Source organism: Lepidochelys olivacea, assembly GCF_965140295.1.
Source record: "Lepidochelys olivacea isolate rLepOli2 genome assembly, chromosome: 4".
Classification (NCBI taxonomy): Eukaryota; Metazoa; Chordata; order Testudines; family Cheloniidae; genus Lepidochelys; species Lepidochelys olivacea.
The window spans coordinates 61,425,983-61,451,458 of NC_140414.1; the positions used below are offsets into that span (position 1 = coordinate 61,425,983).

General features: G+C 43.2%; 1 protein-coding gene across 2 annotated transcripts; it reads left to right on the plus strand.

The window, feature by feature from the left end:
* Positions 1-8,171: 8,171 nt before the first annotated feature.
* REELD1 (reeler domain containing 1) lies at positions 8,172-23,839 on the plus strand (the record flags this gene model as incomplete). 2 transcript variants are annotated; one of them, XM_084625486.1, is made up of 7 exons in its annotated part: positions 8,172-8,180; positions 10,183-10,402; positions 12,292-12,514; positions 15,112-15,284; positions 16,430-16,769; positions 17,509-17,572; positions 22,937-23,839. In XM_084625486.1, 6 exons carry the CDS (start codon positions 10,195-10,197, stop codon positions 23,570-23,572), a joined length of 1,644 nt encoding a protein of 547 aa, XP_084481612.1. In that variant the 3' UTR covers positions 23,573-23,839. The 2 variants fall into 2 exon arrangements, with proteins under 2 accessions (XP_084481612.1, XP_084481611.1); XM_084625485.1 differs by lacking the exon at positions 8,172-8,180 and having other exon boundaries at positions 10,159-10,402.
* Between the last annotated feature and the right edge of the window lie 1,637 nt (positions 23,840-25,476).

The window sequence follows — 25,476 nt, forward strand, 5'->3', positions numbered from 1 at the left end:
ATCAGCTTTTGAAGGTGGAACACAGCCCCCCGATTTCTGACCATGGCAGGTAAAATGCTTTTCAGTTCCTTGAACTGAAAGTAGGGGTCTCTCTCTGCAACATGCATGGAATTTCTAGTGTAAGCTAAAAGAGTAAATGTTGAGTGTAGATTGCGAGTAGAAGAAATGTGCTGCGTAAAAGCCTGGAACAAGAGTATTATTGGGTTGATGTTGAATCTGACTCCCTAAATTTGTTGAAATTTAAAGTTGTGAATTAGTGGTTTCTCTATATAAGTTATCAAGCTGCTATAGAATTATGGCTGATATTTTTATGTCCGAAATGAGGTTTCTGAATAGCTTCTTTACAGAGACTACTGATAAAAAAAGAATAAATAGGGACACAGGTTGTCTTGGCCCCTGCAAAGCAAGTCACAGCAGAATCAAAAAGGAAATTATTTCCCTGTTGACAGAAATGTAATGTGGTATTTTGTGTGTCACATTATCAGGGTAATAAGAGCGAGTGCTGTCAAGTGCCTTATCCAGTGTCTGGTTGAGACTGGGGCATTGATGAGGTTTAGCAGTCTGAAGGTGAATCCAGAAAAGGCAATGTTGCTCACTTGGGAGTTGCAACCAGAAGATATGGTGAGGACTGTATCTTCTTTTCACTGAATGTGTATGCCTGCCAGTTGTTGTTCTGTTGTTCAAGCTCACACTTGGAGGTTGCTGTTGAGTGGTCATATAGCAGTACTGATCATGATGGGTTTTTTTCCATTTCTGTTTGATTAGATTGTGAATCTTTCATTTGGATGCAGACCTTGTAGCTTGTAAACCAGGCGTTTGACAACAAAGAGCAGAGTACTGTGATGTACTTTACAGAGAAATATGCTTGAAATCAGTCCAGAAACTAAGGTAGTTTAAAATGCTGCAGCCTGATTCTTAAACAATTGGTCTTGCTGGTAGCATATGACACCACTGCTTTGTGTTCTGCATGGTCTTCCTACTGGTTTCTTATGTGTGTAAGAACAATGAAAAAAGAGAACAAAAAATATTTGGGTGCAGAAGGAACGGGATAGAAAATATGGAAAATAAATTGCTATGATATGAATCAATGGCATGTGCTCATCTGGAATATTGTATGCAGTTCTGGTCACTTTGACCCAGAGAAGATCTAATGTTAGCCATAAAGATAATCAAAGGCATGAATCTACTTCCATGATAAGAGTAAAAAGACTGGGACAGTTTAGTTTAGAGACAAAAGGGGATATGACAGGAATATACAAAATAATAATGGTACAGAAAAGGTAAATTGGGCTGTCCGATTTATCCTCTCATGTAACAAGAACAAGGGCAATCAGTGAAACAGAAAAGTAAAAAAATTAAAACTGATTACAGGAAATATTGTACAATGAACCTACAGGACTCATTGCCCGTGACATCACTAAAGCCAAGAGATTGGTAAGGTTAAGGAAAGCTTGGTCATATGGACAATGAGAACATCTGTAGTTACTTTAGAAAGGATTTAAAACAAAATTTTTGAATTGATATAAACAGTAATTCTTCAAGGCATGTCTGCTAGTAACTGATGGGAGTTAGGAAGAAATTTCCTCTGTGGGCAGGCTTTTTCCATATATATCCGTTAGGAAGTTTCATAATGCAATCTTCTCTGAAGCAGCTGGTATAGGCCATTATCAGAGGCCAGATACTGGACTAGTTGACCACTGGTCTGATCCAGTATGGTAATTCCCATGTTCCTGTATTTCATGAAAAATAAGTATTTTGCCGGGAACAGCTGTGAGTATGGGATAAATGCATTAGTAGAAGATTTCTGTAATTCTGAAACATATTGACATTTTAAGTGTTAGCATTAGGCTTCAGAGTTAATCCATCGAGATGACTGGAGTGAGAATTCATGCTTCTAAGAGCTACTGCTTCATCCTCTCTGCACACTGCATCAGTTTGCACTTGATTTTTTCTTTGCAACCCCAGAGGCTGGAATTTTTTTACTGCAATGAATGCTTAGATTCTGGAGTAGAATTCTATGGCAAGAATTGTGAAGTACCTGGGGCCCTGCACATTAGATACACCAGCCAGCACTGAATATTATGTGGTAATATATATGTGTATATCATTAATATGGAAAGTCTCAGTGCATTCAGGTATGTAAACCTCCTATACATTTTATTATGGGAGTAAGGAAAATAGAAACCCGTTAACAAGTGCTGCTGCTTTTCCTCTGGGCAGTGACTTATCTGTGCTCTATCCTACTAACAGATTTTTATGTGATGTAGTATTATTTATACACAATTTTATGCTCATCTTAAAGTGCATTACAATTAAAAACAAGCGTGTTTAAAATACCAGTGAGGATTTAACTTTAGAATGGCAACAAAATTATTTCAAACCTCAAATAAAATTTAGTTTGAAGGATTCAAACTAAATTCAGGTTCATATTGGTTCTTATTTATTTGGACTGGTTCACTCATTTCTGAGGTGAACTAGTGTGTAGCTATTCCGCTGAGCCCAGCGGGCTGAAAGTTCACAGGGAAAATAGCACTTTTTCCGATCTGCAAACTGATTTATTTAAAATGAATACATCCTAGCATTAGATACATGTATTCATTTGTGTACAAAATAGAGGCAGTTACAGGTTGGAACAACAGAAGCTGAACAAGCTACTGCTGCCTCCTCTAACCTTTCCTAAGACTCTCCTCTCTTAGCTTACCACATCTACTGACCTCAAGTGGGGCAGCAGGTGCTCTTTATGGTAGTCAGTGTTCAAAGCTTTTAGAGCTTTATTGATCAAAATCAACACCTGGGAACAGACTAGAAGTCAGTGCTGACTTCTGAGCACTGGGTGCCACTGTTAAGTAAGAGGGGTTCTGTAGTCTGCCTCAGCTGAGAATTCCAAATGATTTTCAGGCTAAGCCTCAAACAGTCCATTATAATAATCTAAGCTGGAAGTGACATGAATAACAGTGACTAGATGTATGTGTGAGAGAAAAGGTCACAATCTCCTAGCCATAGAAAAATGCACTTTTGGCTACTGGGGCTATCTGGACATCCAGAATCAGCCCAGGAGTCAATAATGCCCCCAATGTATGAACCTGAGTAACAATAGGTTAACACACTCCTTCAACTGAGGGAGCCAATATGACCTTGCTCATTTCCTCTGGTTAGTCCCCCCAGCCTACTAGCATTACCTCCTTTCAATGCATGTTTAGTCTCGGCTAACTAGCTTTCATTCAAGCCTCTAAGCGCTGGGAAAAATCAAATACACGTACTTATCTGGGGCTCGTGAAACTGAGATGTACAACTGAGTGTCATCCACATCGAGAAGACAACTCAGTCTACAGTGCCTCGTTATGTAGCTTAATGACCTCCCATACCCATTGAATAAAGAGATGTGACAGAACAGAACTCTGTGATGAGAGAGCTGTAGGCACTAATGAGAAATCATCCAAAACTATTCTTTTGGGAATCTCACAAACAGACAAAAACGGACCAGCCAAGTCCTGACCGGGAAAACCGAGAAGTCTGCTGCTTGCCAGGGGCTAGGATTCGCGATGTGACGGAGAGACTGCTGAGACTCATCAAGCCCTCGGATTGCTTCCTGCTTCTCCACGTGGGCACCAATGATACTGCCAAGAATGACCTTGAGCGGATCACTGCGGACTACGTGGCTCTGGGAAGAAGGATAAAGGAGTTGGAGGCGCAAGTGGTGTTCTTGTCCATCCTTCCCGTGGAAGGAAAAGGCCTGGGTAGGGACCGTCGAAGTCAACGAATGGCTACGCAGGTGGTGTCGGAGAGAAGGCTTTGGATTCTTTGACCATGGGATGGTGTTCCATGAAGGAGGAGTGCTGGGCAGAGACGGGCTCCATCTTACGAAGAGAGGGAAGAGCATCTTTGCCAGCAGGCTGGCTAACCTAGTGAGGAGGGCTTTAAACTAGGTTCGCCGGGGGAAGGAGACCAAAGCCCTGAGGTAAGTGGGAAAGCGGGATACCAGGAGGAAGCACAGGCAGGAATGTCTGTGAGGGGAGGGCTCCTGCCTCATACTGGGAATGAGGGGCGATCAACAGGTTATCTCAAGTGCTTATATACGAATGCACAAAGCCTTGGAAACAAGCAGGGAGAACTGGAGGTCCTGGTGATGTCAAGAAACTATGCGTGATTGGAATAACAGAGACTTGGTGGGATAACTCACATGACTGGAGTACTGTCATGGATGGTTATAAACTGTTCAGGAAGGACAGGCAGGGCAGAAAAGGTGGGGGTGTAGCACTGTATGTAAGGGAGCAGTATGACTGCTCAGAGCTCCGGTACGAAACTGTAGAAAAACCTGAGTGTCTCTGGATTAAGTTTAGAAGTGTGTGCAACAAGAGTGATGTAGTGGTGGGAGTCTGCTATAGACCACCAGACCAGGGGGATGAGGTAGATGAGGCTTTCTTCCGGCAGCTCACGAAAGCTACTAGATCGCATGCTCTGATTCTCATGGGTGACTTTAATTTTCCTGATATCTGCTGGGAGAGCAATACAGCAGTGCATAGACAATCCAGGAAGTTTTTGGAAAGCGTAGGGGACAATTTCCTGGCGCAAGTGCTAGAGGAGCCAACTAGGGGGGGCGCTTTTCTTGACCTGCTGCTCACAAACCGGGTAGAATTAGTGGGGGAAGCAAAAGTGGATGGGAATCTGGGAGGCAGTGACCATGAGTTGGTTGAGTTCAGGATCCTGATGCAGGGAAGAAAGGTAAGCAGCAGGATACGGACCCTGGACTTCAGGAAAGCAGACTTCGACTCCCTCAGGGAACGGATGGCCAGGATCCCCTGGGGGACTAACATGAAGGGGAAAAGGAGTCCAGGAGAGCTGGCTGTATTTCAAGGAATCCCTGTTGAGGTTACAGGGACAAACCATCCCGATGAGTCGAAAGAATAGTAAATATGGCAGGCGACCAGCTTGGCTTAATGGTGAAATCCTAGCGGATCTTAAACATAAAAAAGAAGCTTACAAGAAGTGGAAGGTTGGACATATGACCAGGGAAGAGTATAAAAATATTGCTCGGGCATGTAGGAATGATATCAGGAGGGCCAAATCACACCTGGAGCTGCAGCTAGCAAGAGATGTCAAGAGTAACAAGAAGGGTTTCTTCAGGTATGTTGGCAACAAGAAGAAAGCCAAGGAAAGTGTGGGCCCCTTACTGAATGAGGGAGGCAACCTAGTGACAGAGGATGTGGAAAAAGCGAATGTACTCAATGCTTTTTTTGCCTCTGTCTTCACTAACAAGGTGAGCTCCCAGACTGCTGCGCTGGGCATCACAAAATGGGGAAGAGATGGCCAGCCCTCTGTGGAGAAAGAGGTGGTTAGGGACTATTTAGAAAAGCTGGACGTGCACAAGTCCATGGGGCCGGACGAGTTGCATCCAAGAGTGCTGAAGGAATTGGCGGCTGTGATTGCAGAGCCATTGGCCATTATCTTTGAAAACTCGTGGCGAACGGGGGAAGTCCCAGATGACTGGAAAAAGGCTAATGTAGTGCCAATCTTTAAAAAAGGGAAGGAGGAGGATCCTGGGAACTACAGGCCAGTCAGCCTCACCTCAGTCCCTGGAAAAATCATGGAGCAGGTCCTCAAAGAATCAATCCTGAAGCACTTGCATGAGAGGAAAGTGATCAGGAACAGCCAGCATGGATTCACCAAGGGAAGGTCATGCCTGACTAATCTAATCGCCTTTTATGATGAGATTACTGGTTCTGTGGATGAAGGGAAAGCAGTGGATGTATTGTTTCTTGACTTTAGCAAAGCTTTTGACACGGTCTCCCACAGTATTCTTGTCAGCAAGTTAAGGAAGTATGGGCTGGATGAATGCACTATAAGGTGGGTAGAAAGCTGGCTAGATTGTCGGGCTCAATGGGTAGTGATCAATGGCTCCATGTCTAGTTGGCAGCCGGTGTCAAGTGGAGTGCCCCAGGGGTCGGTCCTGGGCCCGGTTTTGTTCAATATCTTCATAAATGATCTGGAGGATGGTGTAGATTGCACTCTCAGCAAATTTGAGGATGATACTAAACTGGGAGGAGTGGTAGATACGCTGAAGGGGAGGGATAGGATACAGAAGGACCTAGACAAATTGGAGGATTGGGCGAAAAGAAATCTGATGAGGTTCAGTAAGGATAAGTGCAGGGTCCTGCACTTAGGACGGAAGAATCCAATGCACTGCTACAGACTAGGGGCCGAATGGCTAGGCAGCAGTTCTGCGGAAAAGGACCTAGGGGTGACAGTGGATGAGAAGCTGGATATGAGTCAGCAGTGTGCCCTTGTTGCCAAGAAGGCCAATGGCATTTTGGGATGTATAAGTAGGGACATAGCGAGCAGATCGAGGGACGTGATCGTTCACCTCTATTCGACATTGGTGAGGCCTCATCTGGAGTACTGTGTCCAGTTTTGGGCCCCACACTACAAGAAGGATGTGGATAAATTGGAGAGAGTCCAGCGAAGGGCAACAAAAATGATTAGGGGTCTAGAACACATGATTTATGAGGAGAGGCTGAGGGAGCTGGGATTGTTTAGTCTGCAGAAGAGAAGAATGAGGGGGGATTTGATAGCTGCTTTCAACTACCTGAAAGGGGGTTCCAAAGAGGATGGCTCTAGACTGTTCTCAATGGTAGCAGATGACAGAACGAGGAGTAATGGTCTCAAGTTGCAGTGGGGGAGGTTTAGATTGGATATTAGGAAATACTTTTTCACTATGAGGGTGGTGAAACACTGGAATGCGTTACCTAGGGAGGTGGTAGAATCTCCTTCCTTCGAGGTTTTTAAGGTCAGGCTTGACAAAGCCCTGGCTGGGATGATTTAACTGGGAATTGGTCCTGCTTCGAGCAGGGGGTTGGACTAGATGACCTTCTGGGGTCCCTTCCAACCCTGATATTCTATGATTCTATGATTCTGGCTAACCCTGCCAGGGTCTGCAGCATACAAATGGTATCAAAGTTTCTTCATATATCTGTAAACTAATGGTACAAAAGTGCTGTATCAAAGTAGAGAATTTGCCTGCTAATCTTAATCTATTGCTAGGAAGAAGTCACCGACTGATGAAAACAGTGTAGTCTCTATCCCAAACACAGGCTTAAAGCTGGAGTGACAAATCGAGGAAATCTGAGAACTCCAGGTATTGCCATCACCTTCTGCATAATGTTTCATAAAAGAGGGAGATTAGACTGGGTGATATTCTCAGAATCAAGTGAGTGTTTCTTGAGCAAAGAATTGAAAATCTAATGATCTTAAGGAGGTCTTGATGATCTCCAGACCTAAAATTCATAGTACAGCTGTCTACCTCTAATCTAATACCTCTCCATTTTACTGAGAGGAAAGGGGTAAAAACCCATTTCCTGAAATCTTAGCCTTAAAAATATATTTTATTAACGTTGTTTTAAAGGACAATATAGCGTCACCATTAACTCTAATGAAGTTAGTTTTGGTGGTGGGTTTGTGGGGTGTGGGGGGGGGAGGGGTGTCTAAGATTATGGAACAAATTTTACACAGCACCCAGCTGCAGCATACATACTACTTAGTTTGCTTTCATGCTGCGAATTGGGTGTCACCTATGTTATTTACTAATACCCAGGAACTAAAGACAATGAAGTGAGACTTACAAATGGAGCGGGAGACTTAACTTTCAATGTTTTGGCTCTGGTACATTTAAGTCAGCTGCTTGTGGTTACTCTAATATGTATGAGAATTGTTCTGCTTATTTCTAGCAAGGTATTGCTTTTGCTTCCATGTAAACACGCGAGAGAAAAAAAAATCCAGCTCCCAGGGCCTTAAGGACTAAAGGAAGCTGATGTCTTTGTTTTACAAATCTTTACCATGCTAATTAAAAAGAACAAGGGCCCCATCCGGCTAAGCATCAGTAACGGAGTTCTAGGGTGATCCTGTACAGAACATACTACTTTGTCCCTCTTGCTTTGTTTTTATTTTCATCCCAGAGACTTGATGATAAAATGAATTAATAAATAAAATGAGTGAGTGGGAGAGGAGGAGGAAAACTAATACGATTAAAGCTGATTTGGGCACTGGCAGAGAGCTCCTGTCGGCATTAGAGTAACAGCTGGTGCACTTCCCATTAGAGGAGAAAGTGAAGAACTTGCCTTAAAGGATGCGTCTCTGGCAGGCTGAGGGGGAACAGTTACAGTGAGCCTGAAGGAATGTATCCCAAGGTAAGTGAATGTCAATGGCAGGGAACAGAGCTGAAATGGTACTGGGGACTAAGGCCTCCCTGGCTGATAGTGACAGACGCTTGTAAAGGGGCGAGATACATGGGGAACAAACACCCCAGGGTTAAAAAGCAGAGAGTAGAATCTGGTGAATTCCAAAGGCAAAAAGTTGCAGTTCAGCAGTATTTTTTGAGGCCCAGGGAGAAACCATCTCTTGTAAAGATGATTTAAGCCAGGGGGTTCTCAAACTTCATTGCACCGCGATTCCCTTCCGACAACAAAAATTACTACAGGACTCTGGGCGGGAGGCAAAAGGGTGGAGCCTGAGCCCTGCCACCCCAGGCTGAAGCTCCTTGGCTTCAGCTTCAGGCCCGGGCCCCAGCAAATTTAACGCTGGCCCTGGCGACCCCATTAAAATGGGGTCACAACCCACTTTGAGGTTCCGACCCACAGTTTGAGAACTGCTGATTGAAGCGTACTCAGGGAGTGGGAGAGTGGCATCCCAGCCAGGGGTATCACACCAACTTTCTCTTCAGTTTGGGGGTTGGAATTTTAAGAGGGGCTCCTACTCGCTGCCACAAGCTCCTTATGGCACTTAAGTGATTGGAGTGATGGAGCTCTAGAGAAGGCTAAACTGCCGAGCTGCTTTCTGCTTGAGGCTGGGAACAAACTGTTCCACGTTCAGTGGCAATTTTTCAGAATCTGTGGCAACTTCTGAGGTGATGTAACCGAGATTTCTTTAGTCTCAGACTCCCTCTGTCTTTTATACATCCACTTACTGATTCATGAGCCAAAGAAAGCGAAGCCAATATAATTTACATGTTGAAAAGGAGGTATTTGAAGATATACATTAAAATAGGGCTAGCCTGCTTTCATGTACACATTCATTCACATGTGCGATAAATATTTGTGTACACATTCTCTGTTATTACGTTTCAAACCTGCACACTACTACATGGAGACAGCACCGATGATAAGAAACAGGAATAAGTATATTCTGTCTGTTTTAGGCATTTATTTAATGCCCGTTACTGTAGACTCTGGGCAAAGAGAGCTATACGTTCCTGGATAGATAGCAGGCGTTAACTTTGTGAATAGTGCTTCCTCATATTTATATTAGGGTTTAAAGATGAAATCTTGATCTTTAACCAAAAATAAATAGGGATTTATCTTGGGCTTCAAATGTTGATTTCAGATTTTGCATCTTGTATGTTTCACTATCACCAAACAATGTCAACAGAAGAGGAAAATTTAGAAAAATAGTTAAATATTAAACGTTGATGGACATAGTTAGCATAGACATTCTGGGGTCAATACAACCCATACTTCCAGTGCCTTGAAGGGTTTGCTCTCAGCAAAATTGTTGTGGTTCTGTTGTGCACAGTGGAGTCAGGGTATGTATGTGCTCTTCCCACACCCACTGCCACTGATTCAGAGTCCAGCTTGGTGTGGGCTCCAGGTATCAGAGTGCAGGTGGAGCAGGGACAGAAGATCTGCTGCTACATGGAATCTTTCACTGGGATGGACCTGAAGTAGTTTCCATGGAGCAGCTCTACAGACTTGCGAGATAGATGTTTCCATCTTGCGTACTGCACTGTTACTTGAGGATTTTATACTCTGTGTAGATGAATGAGAACTTGCAGAATCCTTTCTGCTGACACTAATGGTAACAAGACTCGGTACAGCGATGGTTTTCCAGCTTTTTTGCTCTGTGGACAACTTCACAAGAAAAAGAATCCTCTTATGGATCATCCCCCACCTCCCAAACCACTTCTTAAAATGTTCCTTTTTTGTGGGTTACTAGGAAGGGCTCCATGAGTCATGGATAACTTTTTTTTTTAATTAATTGAAAGGGAATTAATTAATTAATTGAAAGGGAAGTATTATTGCGTGTCTCAGTGAATTCAAAGATGACACATGTGCCGTGCTTACTGATTGTATCTTCCTAGAGATTATTACTTTGAACTTAACCTGGAGTGTAATGCCTGTTATTTTGAATAACAAGGTGGAGGATGGAATGAAAGTCCAAGTAGTTATCATTGGATGGGCATGCACAATCTTGTGCTCGCTTTCGTACACTGCTGCCTTCTCCCATGGTGCGAGTCTTTCTGCCTGTGGTGACATGACACCCAAACATATAAGAGCTCAGCTTCAGAACCCCCGGAACAACTATATCACTGTCCACACCAATATGTCCTTCTACTTTCCAGGTGATAAGGTACCAGGTAAGGAGTATTCATTAACTTTACAACATAGAACAGAGGTGGGCAAATTACGGCCCATGGGATTGTCCTGCCCAGCCCTTGAGCTCCTGGCTTCTCCCAGCTCCTGCCATGCTATCCCCCCTCCCCTGCAGCCTCAGCTCGCTGTGCCGCCAGTGCCCTGGGCAGCGGGGCCGTGAGCTTCTGCTGGGAGCGCGGCTGCCAGTCCTGCTGGTCTGAGTGGCACGGTAAGGGGGTGGGGAGCGGGGGGTTGTAAGGGGCAGGGGGTCCTGGGGGCAGTCAGGGGACGAGGAACGGATGGTTGGATAGGCGTGGGAGTCCCGGGGGGCCTGTCAGGGGGCAAAGGTGTGGATAGGGGTGAGGGCAGTCAGGGGACAGGGAGCTGGGGTGGGGGGAGGGTTGGATAGGTGCAGGGGGTCCTAGGATGGGGCACTCAGGGGAAGTGAGAAGGAGCGGGGGGGTTGGATGGCTGGAGGTTCTGAGGGGGGCAGTCAGGGGTGGGAAGTGGGAAGGGGCGGATGGGGGGCGGGGGCTAGGTTGTTTGGGGAGGCACAGCCTTCCCTACCCGGCCCTCCATACAGTTTCTAAACCTCGATGTGCCCCTCAGGCAAAAAAGTTGGCCCACACCTGACATAGAACATTCATGAAAAAGTCACAGTGCTGCTAGTCGTTCTCTCCTGTTGTGGGTCAAGCAGAAAAATACAAAGCACAGCAGCACGGATTGTGATTACTGTGTACCTAGCAGGGAAGTTTTCTAGACTGCACTTTTGACTCATAAGGAGTAATTATTTAAGAGGAAACTTTCATATCTATAAAAAATACCTGATAGCTAATCTCAGTTAAGACATTCATCTGTGAGTTAAGGAGAAGAGGGATAATCTACACATGGAAATGCCATGAATGAGTTATAGCAGCTCTCCTCACAAGGAATAAATGTAATTACAGATACATACCATAAATGGAGGTTGCTATGTAAAATATGCATTCTTTTTTCCTCATTGTTCATCAAGACTGAAAGGATTATATTCTGCAATCAGTTACACTTCGGTAAATTCAGAGAATGAAATTGTACATTTCAATGGGGTCTTCTTCAGATTGTCCCCATATTACAGATGCTGGGCCTGAGATAATCCCCACTAAAGTCAATCAGACCCATAGATATAATGGGAAATTCTCACACAGAGAACTTTGTAGGACCGGGCCCTACGTATTTTAAATGGCAATGAAGAGGAACCTGGCCTGTAAACATATCATCCATCCTACCTACTCATTCCTATTCAAAAGACTAGGTCTTAAACAGAAATGGAGCATGCACTCTTTTGTTCAACAGGACAGTTTAGTTCTTATACAAGAGTTCTTTTCAAAATCAATCAATATGATGTATATATTACTAGTGTATAGATAGCTGTATTTTTCCAAGTATCAACTGATGATTAGTTCATAATTAAAAAAATGACTCAGCCAAAATTTCCATGTAACTTTCATGGGAAAAAAAAAAGTCAACATTAAAGAATGTTCTGATATTTTCAGAATGCTTTTAGCCAGGATGGGTAAGGAATGGTGTCCTTAGCCTCTGTTTGTCAGAGGGTGGAGATGGATGGCAGGAGAGAGATCACTTGATCATTACCTGTTAGGTTCACTCCCTCTGGGGCACCTGGCATTGGCCACCGTCGGCAGACAGGATACTGAGCTGGATGGACCTTTGGTCTGACCCAGTGGGGCCGTTCTTATGTTAAGAGAGAAATGTAGAGGCAAAATGGCAAGCTTGGTTCCATACGGATTCCTCCTAAATTAATCAATTCCAATGAAAATTCCATTGAAAATGATTCATGTCAGAAATGCAAGTGGATGCTGTGGACAAATTTCTTTCTGTACCATGGTTTGTTTTGCAGTGACAGTGAGGAGCACTCGTGATTTCATGGGCTTTTTACTTCAAGCTCGCAGGGTATCTAATGATCAAGTTGCTGGCACTTTTGTTTTCATTCCTCCGGGTTCCAAACTGCTGACTTGTTTTGAAGATGGTGATTCTGTAACCCATTCCGACAAATCACTGAAAAGAAACCTGTCATTTGTGTGGAAGGCACCTGCCCAGCCCATTGGAGACATCAAGTTCTTGTAAGAATATATGGTTCCTAACCTTAGTTCATATCTATGGAAAGGAGTCCCAATGCCCTTACAGTTTGTTTGCCATGTTCAGTTGGGGAGGGGCAGGGAACAGGGGTTAGATATTGCTTGAAATTCACCAAATATTGGAGTAATTTCTCAGCTGCTGTAAATTGTCAGATTTATTGTCTTCAGTGGCAATTTACTGCTCCTTTGTATTTACATAGCTTTCTCCTACTGTTAAACAATTCTGCAGATGAAAAAATGACAGCCTAAATACTTTGGAAATCAGTAGCGTTGTATATGATTTCACTGATTTTTATTTACCTCCTTTAAAAAGTTAAATATAGATAGAATTGTTCACAGAACAAGTTATTGTCTTGCATCAGATAGTAACAGAGAGGACACCAGATAGCCAAGATAAGATAATATAGCTCAGTTTAGGCAGTATAAGTTATGAGTTACACTAATACATATTGCATCCAAAAATACAGTCATTAAAAGAACGCTAAAGTTGCAAAGTGAAATACTCCAGAATTAGGAAATGGCAGCTGATCTGTTGCTGCCACAGGTGTTTAATTGCTGTGTAGCCACACCCCAAGAGACTGAGGACTCCTAGGTTCAATTTCAGGGTCTGTAGGAGAGCGTTTTTAGTAGTTTTAGACCTTTCTTGTCCATCCCCAAGCTTGTCTGTCCTCCTCTGGCAGAAAAGCAGCATGGAAAATATGAACTTGAATGATTAAAGCATGGCAAAGTTATAAACAACTGAATAGAGGGACTTACAATAGAAAATGTCTAACAGTCTCAGTTGTAGGTGGTGCTGCCAGCCCTGCTAGAATACTATTATAAAAGTAAAACTGATTCATAGATATTTAAGTCAGAAGGGACTATTATGATCATCTAGTCTGACCTCCTGCACAACGCAGGCCACAGAATTTCACCCACCACTCCTGCAAAAAACCTCACACCTATATCTGTGCTATTGGAGTCCTCAAATCGTAGTCTAAAGACTTCAAGGAGCAGAGAATCCTCCAGCAAGTGACCCGTGCCCCATGCTACAGAGGAAGGCAAAAAACCTCCACGGCCTCTTCCAATCTGCCCTGGAGGAAAATTCCTGCCCGACCCCAAATATGGCGATCAGCTAAACCCTGAGCATATGGGCAAGATTCATCAGCCAGATACTACAGAAAATTCTTTCCTGGGTAACTCAGATCCCACCCCATCTAATATCCCATCACAGGCCATTGGGCCTATTTACCATGAATATTTAATTACCAAAACCATGTTATTTCATCATACCATCTCCTCCATAAACTTATCGAGTTTAATCTTAAAGCCAGATAGATCTTTTGCCCCCACTGCTTCTCTTGGAAGGCTATTCCAGAACTTCACTCCTCTGATGGTTAGAAACCTTTGTCTAATTTCTAGTCTAAATTTCCTGGTGGCCAGTTTATATCCATTTGTTCTTGTGTCCACATTGGTACTGACCTTAAATAATTCCTCTCCCTCTCCGGTACTTATCCCTCTGATATATTTATAGAGAGCAATCATATCTCCCCTCAACCTTCTTTTGGTTAGACTAAACAAGCCAAGCTCCTTGAGTCTCCTTTCATAAGACAAATTTTCGATTCCTCGGATCATCCTAGTAGCCCTTCTCTGTACCTGTTCCAGTTTGAATTCATCCTTCTTAAACATGGGAGACCAGAACTGCACACAGTATTCCAGGTGAGGGCTCACCAGTGCCTTGTATAATGGTACTAAAACCTCCTTATCCCTACTGGAAATACCTCTCCTGATGCATCCCAAGACCGCATTAGCTTTTTTCATGGCCATATCACATTGGCGGCTCATAGTCATCCTGTGATCAACCAATACTCCAAGGTCCTTTTCCTCCTCCGTTACTTCTAATTGATGCGTCCCTAGTTTATAACTAAAATTCTTGTTATTAATCCCTAAATGCATGACCTAACACTTCTCACTATTAAATTTCATCCTATTACTATTAGTCCAGTTTACAAGGTCATCCAGATCCTCCTGTAGGATATCTGTCCTTCTCTAAATTGGCAATACCTCCCAGCTTTGTATCATCTGCAAACTTTATTAGCACACTCCCACTTTTTGTGCTGAGGTCAGTAATAAAAAGATTAAATAAGATTGGTCCCAAAACCGATCCTTGAGGAACTCCACTGGTAACCTCCCTCCAGCCTGACAGTTCACCTTTCAGTAGGACCCATTGTAGTCTCCCCTTTAACCAATTCCTTATCCACCTATCAATTTTCCTATTGATCCCCATCATATCCAATTTAACTAATGAGACTTTTTAATCAGTAACTCCCACTTGCCTCCTTGCCCATGGAAGCAGAGCTAGTAAAAGTTTTCTCTTTCAGTTTTTCACCAGCCCTAATTATAATTACACTACATTTTCCCTATGGTTTTTAGTGTGTTTTGTTTTTAATATAAAAAGTGTGACGGGCTAATTTATTAATATTTTTTGCATTGTTTGTTTTTAGGGTTTTTTTTAAAGGCCTTCTGATTAGCAGAATATTATGATATTCTATTAATGGTACAGGGTGACTAAATTCTTGACTAACATATGTTATTTTTGACAGTTTATCGGTAGTCCAGTCATATTTTGTTTACTGGGTAAGGATTGAGTCTGCTATTATATCCCACCAAATACAGAACAGAACACCTGTTGATAGTAGCAAGAAATCCAGCATTATAATGCCAACACCACTGCAAAAACCTACTGATCTAAAAGTAACTGTTACAGCAAGCAAAGGTATGTGTTATTTTACTGACAACTTAGTTCCAGTAGAATATTTTTATGGTATATTCCTTCATCCACCTAACACAAGTGACATAAATTAACCTCAGGGGTTCACTTACATAGTTACTGGGGGCTGATTGAAGTGACAGCACTCATCACCATTCAGGGTCCGGGCTTTCGTCTGAATGATGGTGGCGATATACAGTTTAAAGAGTGGTTTCAGAGTAGCAGCTGTGTTAGTCCGTATCTGCAAAAAGAAAAGGAGGACTTGTGGCACCTTAGAGACTAAAATTTATTTGAGCCTGAGCTTTCGTGAGCTACGGCTCACTTCGTCGGATGCAAAGCGTGTTGCCAACTTCCATGATTTTATCTTGAGTCTTGCTACAGTTGATGTTTTACTTAAAGCCCCAGCTCCTGGAGACATGAGTTCATGAGAATTTCAGCTTTCATTTAAAACAAGAGAGTTTCTAGCCTTCACAGTTGCAAAGAACAGCATGAAAACATGACCTGAGTACACTCTGTAGATTCAAATGAAAAGAAAAAGAACTCAAAATGTACTTTTTTTTTAAATCTCAAAACTTCAAGCCAGTCTCATGATTTTGGAGGCCTGACTCATGGTTTTTGGATGCTTGGGTGTGGTGTTCTTGTCTAAATAAGAGAAAGTTCTATATTTATCGTCAGTGTGACTGTTTGCATGACCTCAACTATGTGTATTGGACAAAAGGCAGGTCAGATGTCGTTTCTCTCAGTTTGGACTGAGCAGGGCTTTTTCAAAGTGAATGAACATCTAGGAAGAGCAGATAACAATTTTATCATTGCTTCAGCCGTCTCAGGTGAGTGAAAATACCTTCCTTCCAAGATGGAGTAAACCATGGATCTAGACTTAAAAAATGAGCCTTGTTTCTGAAAGTATTCAGCATGGCACCTTGACTTTAATTATTTTATCTGAACTTAATTTGGGGAGGGCTTTATTGATTTACTCTCCAGTTTCCATGAGATGCCTAGATTTCTATTTTAGCTTTGTGCTGTAGAAATCAAAGTTATTATTTTTTAGTATATGAATGCAGATAATATATTAATCAATGTCATTACAAATCAACGTTTGAAACAAACAATACAACGAAAATATACTTGTTCACTTTTCTGTGTTTCTTAAGGTTCTACTACACCCAACAGTATTACTATCTTTACTCAGTCTGCAAAATTTATGCCTGCCGGACTGACTAGAATTGCAGTGACAAAAGTACTGGAGCCTGCTTTTGGAAGCGGACAAGACACAGAGCAACTTGATAAGGGAAAGCAACACCCTGAGACCTCTGTGGATTCAGTAGCCTTGAGGGTCAGCAGCAGACATGGAGGAGGGCAAGCCAACAGAAGCAGCATCCACAGTGATCAAAGCCTGGAGCCATCACTTGAATTTCAAGGGCTGGACATGGCGAACATCTTGCGAAGTTTCATTTTACAAGATTATACCTCCAGCCCCAGCACACCTGATGGGTAACGTACTGAATCTGAATACAACTACTTCTCCAAAAGTTATGGAAGGAGTAAATTAGCACCTGTTTCTCCATGGGGCAAGTGGTGCCCATGTGGCAAGCTGTGCATTCCTATTAGGTATTTGCATATTGAGATTTTGAAAATTACTCAGCCCCTTTTGGGGCTGGGTGTGATGTAAACTGAAGCTAATGCAACAATCGGACTCTCTTTAAATAGAGCTGTGGAGAAGTTATTCAGACACCACAGTGATAAGCACAGTACAAATGCCTAGATGGACAGACTAGACTGAAGAGTGTTTAGACTTACAAGGCTCAAGATGTAATAAAAAAATCAACTTATATTTAGATTTTTCTAAAAATAATCAAAGAAATTACAAATCTAGCAGGGCTATCCTTCCATCACTGTGGAGAAGGAAAAGGAGAACTGAACTAGTGGATTGCAAAAGTTTGGATTCAATGGGACTTGGGCAGGATTGGGTCCAATAGGCGTCTATATAATTGGGGTGGGGAGGAAGATAAATTTGGTACTGAACATTCTGCATTATCTTATCTGTACAGTACTTGGGTCGGATTGCATGACTGCTGTCTCTATGGGCCCCTCTCATCACAATAAATGTGCATCTCATGAGGCTATTCTAGCGGGCAACATTTTTAATAAAGTACAGACTCTGTTTTTTCATTGCAATTTGTACAGCTAGACCAAATATATTAAACTTATCCTTCCTTTTCCAATATTTTAGACCACCAAGCATCTCAGGTGCTTCCACATCACAGTTGTGTTTGACATGTAAGGAAGATATACAGGTAAGAACTGCGTGGGGTGTTTTCTATTGTTCGGGTTCCCCTAAGACCTCTTCAGTTCCCTAAAAACTAAGTTTGGCTCTAGTCTCATCACTCAGCTTCCTTTATCAGCATAGAATCAAATTACATTTGAGTTGACCGGGCTTAAGCATAGGGGTTGGGTACAGGGTATGCCACACATCCAACCCTATTCCTTTATATACACTTACAGTGCATCACATGATTTGGGATTGGCGTTGTCTTTTTGTAGGAACCAATCCCTGTACAGCATGCTCTACCTACACGCTGTCCATGGACAACTTACTCTTAAGCTCATTTTACATTCTAGGCTTATCTGATCCATTTTTATCTTGGCCATTTAAGTGATTCCCTGGATGTTTCCCCTTATTTTAGCTTAGTACAGACGTTCTGTTTCCAGCCTGCTGATCCATTTACCTCCCTAATCCCATCTCCCAAGAAACGAGGCCTCACCCATGTCCAATTACTCACATCAAACCAGGCCTGCATCTGCTGAAATGGAAAATTATTGGAAGCAGGTGGAAGTTTTAGCAGCAGATGACAATAAAACCTTTTGCATCTTAACAGCAACATGTGTTCTGAATATGCCACATGTTACTAAAGCTATTTTAACACTGTTAGAGTTTTGAATGTTTTCACTACCAGTAGAGTCATGTGCCTTGATTACTAGGAGTTCAACTGTAAAATGATCTAAAAAACCTTTTCACTGCATAGCAATGACATGATTTTAAAGTGCAACAATTTGAGATGTTTTTGGTTTAGAACCCTGCATTGGTTGCCATGGGGAAGCTGGAAAGCTCCTTTTTCCAGTGATCCTGTTTCTAGCCCTGAAAGGCTGACATATTAAAGCTGTCAGTGTCTAAGACTTAATATGGTCTGTTCTGAGTCTTAGGCAGTTGTGGCACCTTAGAGACTAACCAATTTATTTGAGCATAAGCTTTTGTGAGCTACAGCTCACTTCATCGGATACATTAATGTATCTCACAAAAGCTTATGCTCAAATAAATTGGTTAGTCTCTAAGGTGCCACAAGTCCTCCTTTTCTTTTTGCGGATACAGACTAACACAGCTGCTACTCTGAAATCAGGCAGTTGTATTCTTTTGGGGGAGATGCCACTATCTCTCTCTATCTATTGTGACAAAACGGCTTATGTTGGTATGGTGGGCCCCGTGCTTTTCTTGGCAGGGGGCTAAGACATCACCCCTTGCCGCAGCTCTTGGGGTGGTGAGGACCCCGCTAGTGGCCCAGGAAAGTAGTAAAGGAGGGAAGCAGGGGAGGGGTCTGGGTTTACTCTACATTCTGAGCCTGAGCCCCAGCCCCTCTCAACCCCTGCGGGTTTCTTACCCTCTTCCCCCTTGGGTAGGGTTACCCTCGGTCCTTAGAGGCTGGGGGAGGGAGTCTCCCTTACTTCAGTTCTCTGGTCTTTCAAGTCTCAGCAACACACCTCCAAGCTCCAGTCCTCTCTCCTTCCTCACACAACCTGACTGCCTGAAGCAGGGGGTTTTATTAGGTTCCTGACAGGGCCTTAATTGACTACAGGTGCTCCGATTAACCTGCAACAACCCTTCCTAGTCTACAGGGAACCACGCCTTAATTAGCCTAGGGCTTATATATTTCCCCTCTCCCACTGCTCCCTGGCCCTTCTGTATCACACTATCTATCTCTCTATATATGAATGAATTAATGAAACAAGCCTGACCCAAAGCCCCATATCCAAGCATGGCCCAGAGATGGAGCTATGTTAATCTGTATTACCGCTGAGCACTACCTGTGTTTTCATTGCACACCACTTCTCGCAGTGATCTTTTCTTGCAGAAATGGATGAGTTTACTGCTTTGTTTTCCTGCTTAGCTTTAAACAATTTGCAAAACCTAAAACTCTTTAAAAGGGTTCTAGTTTACCCCGCTGTAAATACTGACTTCAGAACATATCCCATGGTCTGGCTCATTGACCCACATAACATATAGCACATGCACAGCAATTTACTATTCCTTTGAACTCTGAAACAACAAAAATAAATCATAATATATAAAGTGCTCACATAAATTTATCAGGAAGTACAGTAAGCTTAAACAGGCACTCTGGCATGGGAATGTAGCGCTTCTGAATGTACAAGGACAACTTGGCTTTGTTTAGGCAGCTAAATGCCCTACATCTTGTTTTAAAGCAAAGTACACCAGCTAGAAACATTTCAGGTCATTTCCGCTCTCTCCTTTCAGTATATGTTCAGACATAGTGATGAGATTGTATGAGCTGTTATTCTGAGCTGTACCTCTTAGAGGGCAGTCAACATCCTGAAATCCTCTTTAGCCTGAATGAGGTGTACAGACCCAGGCAGTGGGGCTGATTCTGTTATCGCTTACTTTGATGTAAAACAGGATCAACTCCATTGAAGTCAAAGCATTTACACTAATGTAAAAGCATTGTGGGCGAGACTGGATTCAAACCCATTGTGTTTATGGGTATCTGGCCTGTTCCTGCTTTGACCAGACAGCTGGGGTCACCCTAGCCAATTTGTGAAATGCACTGCTGCAGGAGGCCTCCAACTGCAGCTTGTTACTTCAGGTGCAGCATCCTCCTTCGGCAGCCAGGGTTTGCAGTGGTGCCGCCGGACGCAGCTTTTGCTTTGTTTTGTGCCTGCTGCTTCCTGCTGTCTCCCTGGTGTCTCTGTGCTTTAGGGGAGGCAGAAAGCAAGCAGCAGGGAGAAGAGCTGATTCTAGGTACAGCGCTTGTCCCATCCCATACAAGTAGCAGCATGTTTCCTCCTCTCCCGTGTTTCAGAGATGGTAGGATTTAGGGACGATACACTGAGAACAAGTGTGTGTGTGTGTGTGTGTGTGTGTGTAATTGGAGACAGCGTCTGAATTGGGGGTTTGGATAAACTAGGAAAGTTATGGGTGGTGGATGAACTGAGGGGTCCTGCATGAATGGGGGGTGAGGTGAGGGCAGGGCCTGAACTGAGGTGGTGGCAGTGAGGGCTGAAGGGATGAACTGACAGAGACTTGGAGAGGTATGAACTGGGAAAAGGAAGGCCTGGAGAGATCAACTGGGGCTGGGTGGCTGGAGCAATGACTTGGAAGGGGACAAACGGGAGATTAACTAGGAAGGAAAGAGGCTGTTGGGAGATGCTGGGGAAAGAAGAACTGTCGGGAGATAAACAGGTGGAGCCTGAGGTTGAGGAGGATAGATGAACTGGGGACCTGGATGGGAACTAGGGCAGGAGATGGAGAGGGAGAGTGGATTCGAGTGGGGGACAAAGGGAATAGAGAGGTTATGTGGTAAGAGGGAGAACACTACGCAGAATACAGAGAAGGGGAGCAACAAGGGACAATAAAGTCCCGGGTCTTGGAGGTAAGAGGATGCCATAAGGAGAGAGAAACATGGGAACCCAGAGAATCAAGGGAGAGAACAAATGAGAAGTATTTAGGAGAATCCAGAAGAGAAAAAGGAGAAGAGAGGGAAATAGAGGAGAGAGCAGTGAGAAATTGGACAAGAGAACAGGTGCAGTGGAGTCAAAGGTGAGATAATGTGGATCATTTGGGCAAAGGGGATGGGCAAGAAAAAATGAAAGGAGAGAGAAAGAAAGAAAAGGAGAACAAAGGAGAAGAGAATTTTACAAATCAGGAAAGAAAGGACAGAATGAATCCAAAATGGAAGGAGAGAAACGAAGGGTGAAATAATTGAGGTAGGAATCTGCAGGAAAAGACATGTTTTCAGGTTAGTTAATTGTAGTGAAGAAGCGGCAAAGAGACCTGTGGCACCTTATGGACTAACAGACGTATTGGAGCATACGCTTACATGGATGAATACCCACTTCGTCGGATGTGGGTATTCACCCACGAAAGCTTATGCTCTAATACGTCTGTTAGTCTATAAGGTGCCACAGGACTCTCTGCTGCTTTTACAGATCCAGGCTAACACGGCTACTCCTCTGTAGTAAAGAAGTCTCTGCATCCCATAGTATTTTCCAGGTAGATAGCCCTTTTTCCATTTGGGGGAAAGGACTGGGCTGGCTGTTCCAAGTATCTGTGCTGTATTGAAACTGCTAGTTAGCGACTCTCGATTCTGCAGTTTAATCACTGAAATTCTCGTTTGCTGTCTACATTTTACTGTCATATTTACCTTCTTCAGTGGTAACCTCTCCCACAATCTGAACTATTGCTGTCTATCCCCTACTTTGCCTCACAGCTCACCAGGACTCCTGCCAGACTGGCTACCCAGCAAGCTGTTTAAACATCCACTAATGACATCAGAGGCCAAGAGCTTTTCTGGTGTAATTGATGGATGTGCTAAAGAGCCTGCTGGACTGCTCAAGTTCCATAGAAACCAGCTAGTAAGGGCCTGATCCAAACTCAAACTGGTCACCCATAGACACCACTGGTTCTGGATCAGGCAGCAACTGTGCAATGTGAAGGTAAGAGTTCAGTGTAGGTCTCAGATTCATTTCTTTCAGGGGCATCTCTAAAATCCTCAGATTGCCTCTGCAGTCAGTCTTGATTAAGATCTATAGTGAAGTCTAGGCTAAAGTCTAGCCTGGGGTCTCATTTTGTGACTGCTAAAACAAGGTGCTTTGAAACAAGAAGAAACTGAGAAACAAGAGTGTTAACAAAATACTAATTCACATTGTTTGGGATGGTTCAGCATTATTTACAGGTGGTAGTTTTCCAACTGACAGTGCAGCATGGGAAAGCAGGCAATTTTAGGCCAGGGCTGGGTTATTGAACTTTAAAATCCTATGGGGCCTTTTCCTTTTATTTAAACAGTAGCAAAGGGGGAGGTAAACTAAATTCTTCCGTGACTCCCCTGCCCCAAAGGCCTGATCCAAAGCCCAGGAAAGTTAATGGGCATCTTTCTGTTGATGTGGCAGCATGATCCTGGCATTAGCAAAATGTAATCATTCGGTGCGCTCAGGTGCCTATTTTACATTTTTGAGCAAGATAAGTTAAGTGACTGTAGGCCTGGTGAAAGGTGCCAGGTACCAGCCCCAGAAATTGGAGTCCTTTATACAGAGACTGGCACCTTGATGGGGTAAGTTTCCTACTCTGCCCTACCAACTTGCTTCCTCTCTGAGCAATGGGACCAGCTGAGAGTGTCTATTCCATCTATGGCATTCTCTGATGAGATATCAAGCAAGGGTGTCAGTTGTGTCCATTAGGAACTCTGCTGAATGCACCAACTCGTTTCACAAAGACCAACAAACAACCATTGGCTATTGTCCTTGGTTATTCCCAAACTAGGCGGCAAGGAGTCCTTGTCCTTGAACCAGTGGCAAGGAGCTGAAAGAGCCAGTTAAATCCCACAAGCTATTTAGACTCTCATCAGATGTTTTGTCACATTTTTGCTTTTAAGGAGATTGCTGTGAACTCCAACCAGGAGATGACAAAACCTGTGTTGCATGCTACAGCTTCACTTTCCACCCAGCTTTGGTACACTTACCTGCTTGCAGTTCCAGGGACAGTGTCACAGCATAGAGACAGGGAGGCTGACTTGGATGTCTCCAGCAGTTTATCATCAGCTTTGAGGCGGATGACAGAGAGGCGGTCAGTGACAGAGAAGGCTTCAGCAAACTTCTTGCTGCAGTCAGAACAAGCAGTTTCCGGAGGGGAGGAGGAGAACCAAGAGGAGGTTGCTGGGAATACACTTCCATGGGTGACCAGACCCATACCTGACGCTGCTGTTCCTGGGAAAGGAGCAGAACACCCTAGAAGAGGGACACAATTCATAGCAGCCCAACTTGGCATTCTCCTTGGCTGTACGGCTGCCCTCGGCATGGCCCTGGCTGCTGGGCTGCGCTGCATCCATGCCCAGTATTGTCACAAGCGAACAGAAGTGTCCTTTAGTGAACCAGACAATGATGTCATCACAATGAGAGAAGGTGGGGAGATGATGCAATTCAGGAAGATACGGGAAAACAGTTTTGTCCTGGTGCAGGCCGAGTACAACTGGATCAGCCCATCAGGCAGTGGAAAAAAGACAGTCATCTAAAAATACCTGAAAATCCCACATAGTGCTTTATAGATTAGGTAGCGTCATATGTAGGGCAAATGGTAAAAATTAATCAGAATGTCTAATGTGAATACAGGAAGCTGTTGTAGTGTAGCTCCTATATATAAAACCATCTCAGTAAATATACTCGAACTGAAAAATGATGGAAGTAGATGCATGTTCTGATCACAGTACAAATGCATGCAACTCAGTTACAGATGTTATGAAAATCAGATGTTCTAAATTACAGATGCTACGAAAATATAAGTAGACGTATTGTTTAAAGTGTTACACTTAACACAATAAATATTGTATAGCTACTCATTAACTGTGCTATTGTAGCCATTACATTTCCTTTGTTGCCTTAAGGTATAATCAAAAATAGAAATTATTCCACTGCACTTTGGTGTCGTCTCTTATTTATTCTCGGCAAAAGTTTCTGGTGTCTTATTTTCTTCTTCTAGAAAACAGACAAAGGTGATCTTAACCTCAGTTCTCACTTAAAACTTCATATATTTTGACTGTGTGAGAGAGACTTCTCAAATCAGTAAAATATTTGACACTTGAATTCAAGTTCCTATTCAAAAATACAAAGAGATGACATGTCAGTTGAGAAAATTGATCTGAAGAAGGCAGCAGCTGGCTGGCATTATTGAAGAGATCTAAAGGAATGAAACACACAGAAGTAAATACTAGCTTTTGGGGAGAAACATGTCTCCTTGCAGGTGTAAATGGAAAGAAAACCTTTCTTGTCCATTTACACCTGATGAGGAGACATGTTTAAGGCTAACAGCCAGCATTTCCCTTTCCACCCCCCTCAATTCAGTTCAGTGCTGCTATTGAGTATCCTCCTCAGGTCTTTCCAGGGAACCCCATCTTTGTACTCTGAACTTTAGCAAAACTTTTCTCTGATTCGGATTGTGCAGGCAGTTAGGTGCAGTTAGGTGCAGGCAGCTAACAGAATGGGCACTTGGACAGCATTATGCTCTTAACATTTTCAGAATAAGATGTAGGTAGAACAGCTACATGAGCAACAGCAAATTATTTGTATAATGAAGCTTTGAATAAGCAAGCAGTAACAATACCCTGGAAGAATGCAAATTTTAGAGCATGCTTACGTAATTTTGCCAGTAAGAGTCCCCTCCTGCCTATGCTTCTAATGTAGAGGTGCCCAACTGTTCCCTTACTTAGGGCCATGTTGGGAGCTTATCAGAGACATGTTTAATTTGCATTAAATGAAGCCCATTTACATGAAGGAACAGCCCGTGAAGAGGCCATGTCACAGCATGCAATGCTCCATCTTAACCTAAGCAGACTCTGCCAGGACCTGTATGGGCCACACCTCTTTATTGAAAGATGAGGACGCAGGCAGGGTGTCACCTAGAACTCAATGGATCAGCCCAAGACTAACTGTACCATCTTATCTTTGATAGTGACCATGAGACTGATTATACTCTGACTTACACTTTGTACAGTTTCATTTTGCTTTGCACACTGTCTTCAACATTGATGCCTGGGGGGGGGGTAAGTCAGCCCAGAAATTGGTCCAGCATGTGGTTTCCCAACTATCCCTATTCTTGAAATGTGATGAGCATAATGGATTTAGTTTGTTTGCCTATACATTCGTATCCTGCTTCTCTATGCAGAAGGAGTTTGATTTTTGCAATATTATGATCAGTGGTGTTAAACGTTGCAGTCCATAGGTGGCCAAATTCTTCTGAAACCAACTTCACACGCACAGTGAACTAGAGACACAGTGGGTGGAGAAAGGTCTAGCTCTGTGGAACTATCCAAATACACAAAAACTTATAAAGGTAAACTTGATAGGCTGATTTCAGAGTAGCAGCAGTGTTAGTCTGTATTCGCAAAAAGAGAAGATGCATCCGATGAAGTGAGCTGTAGCT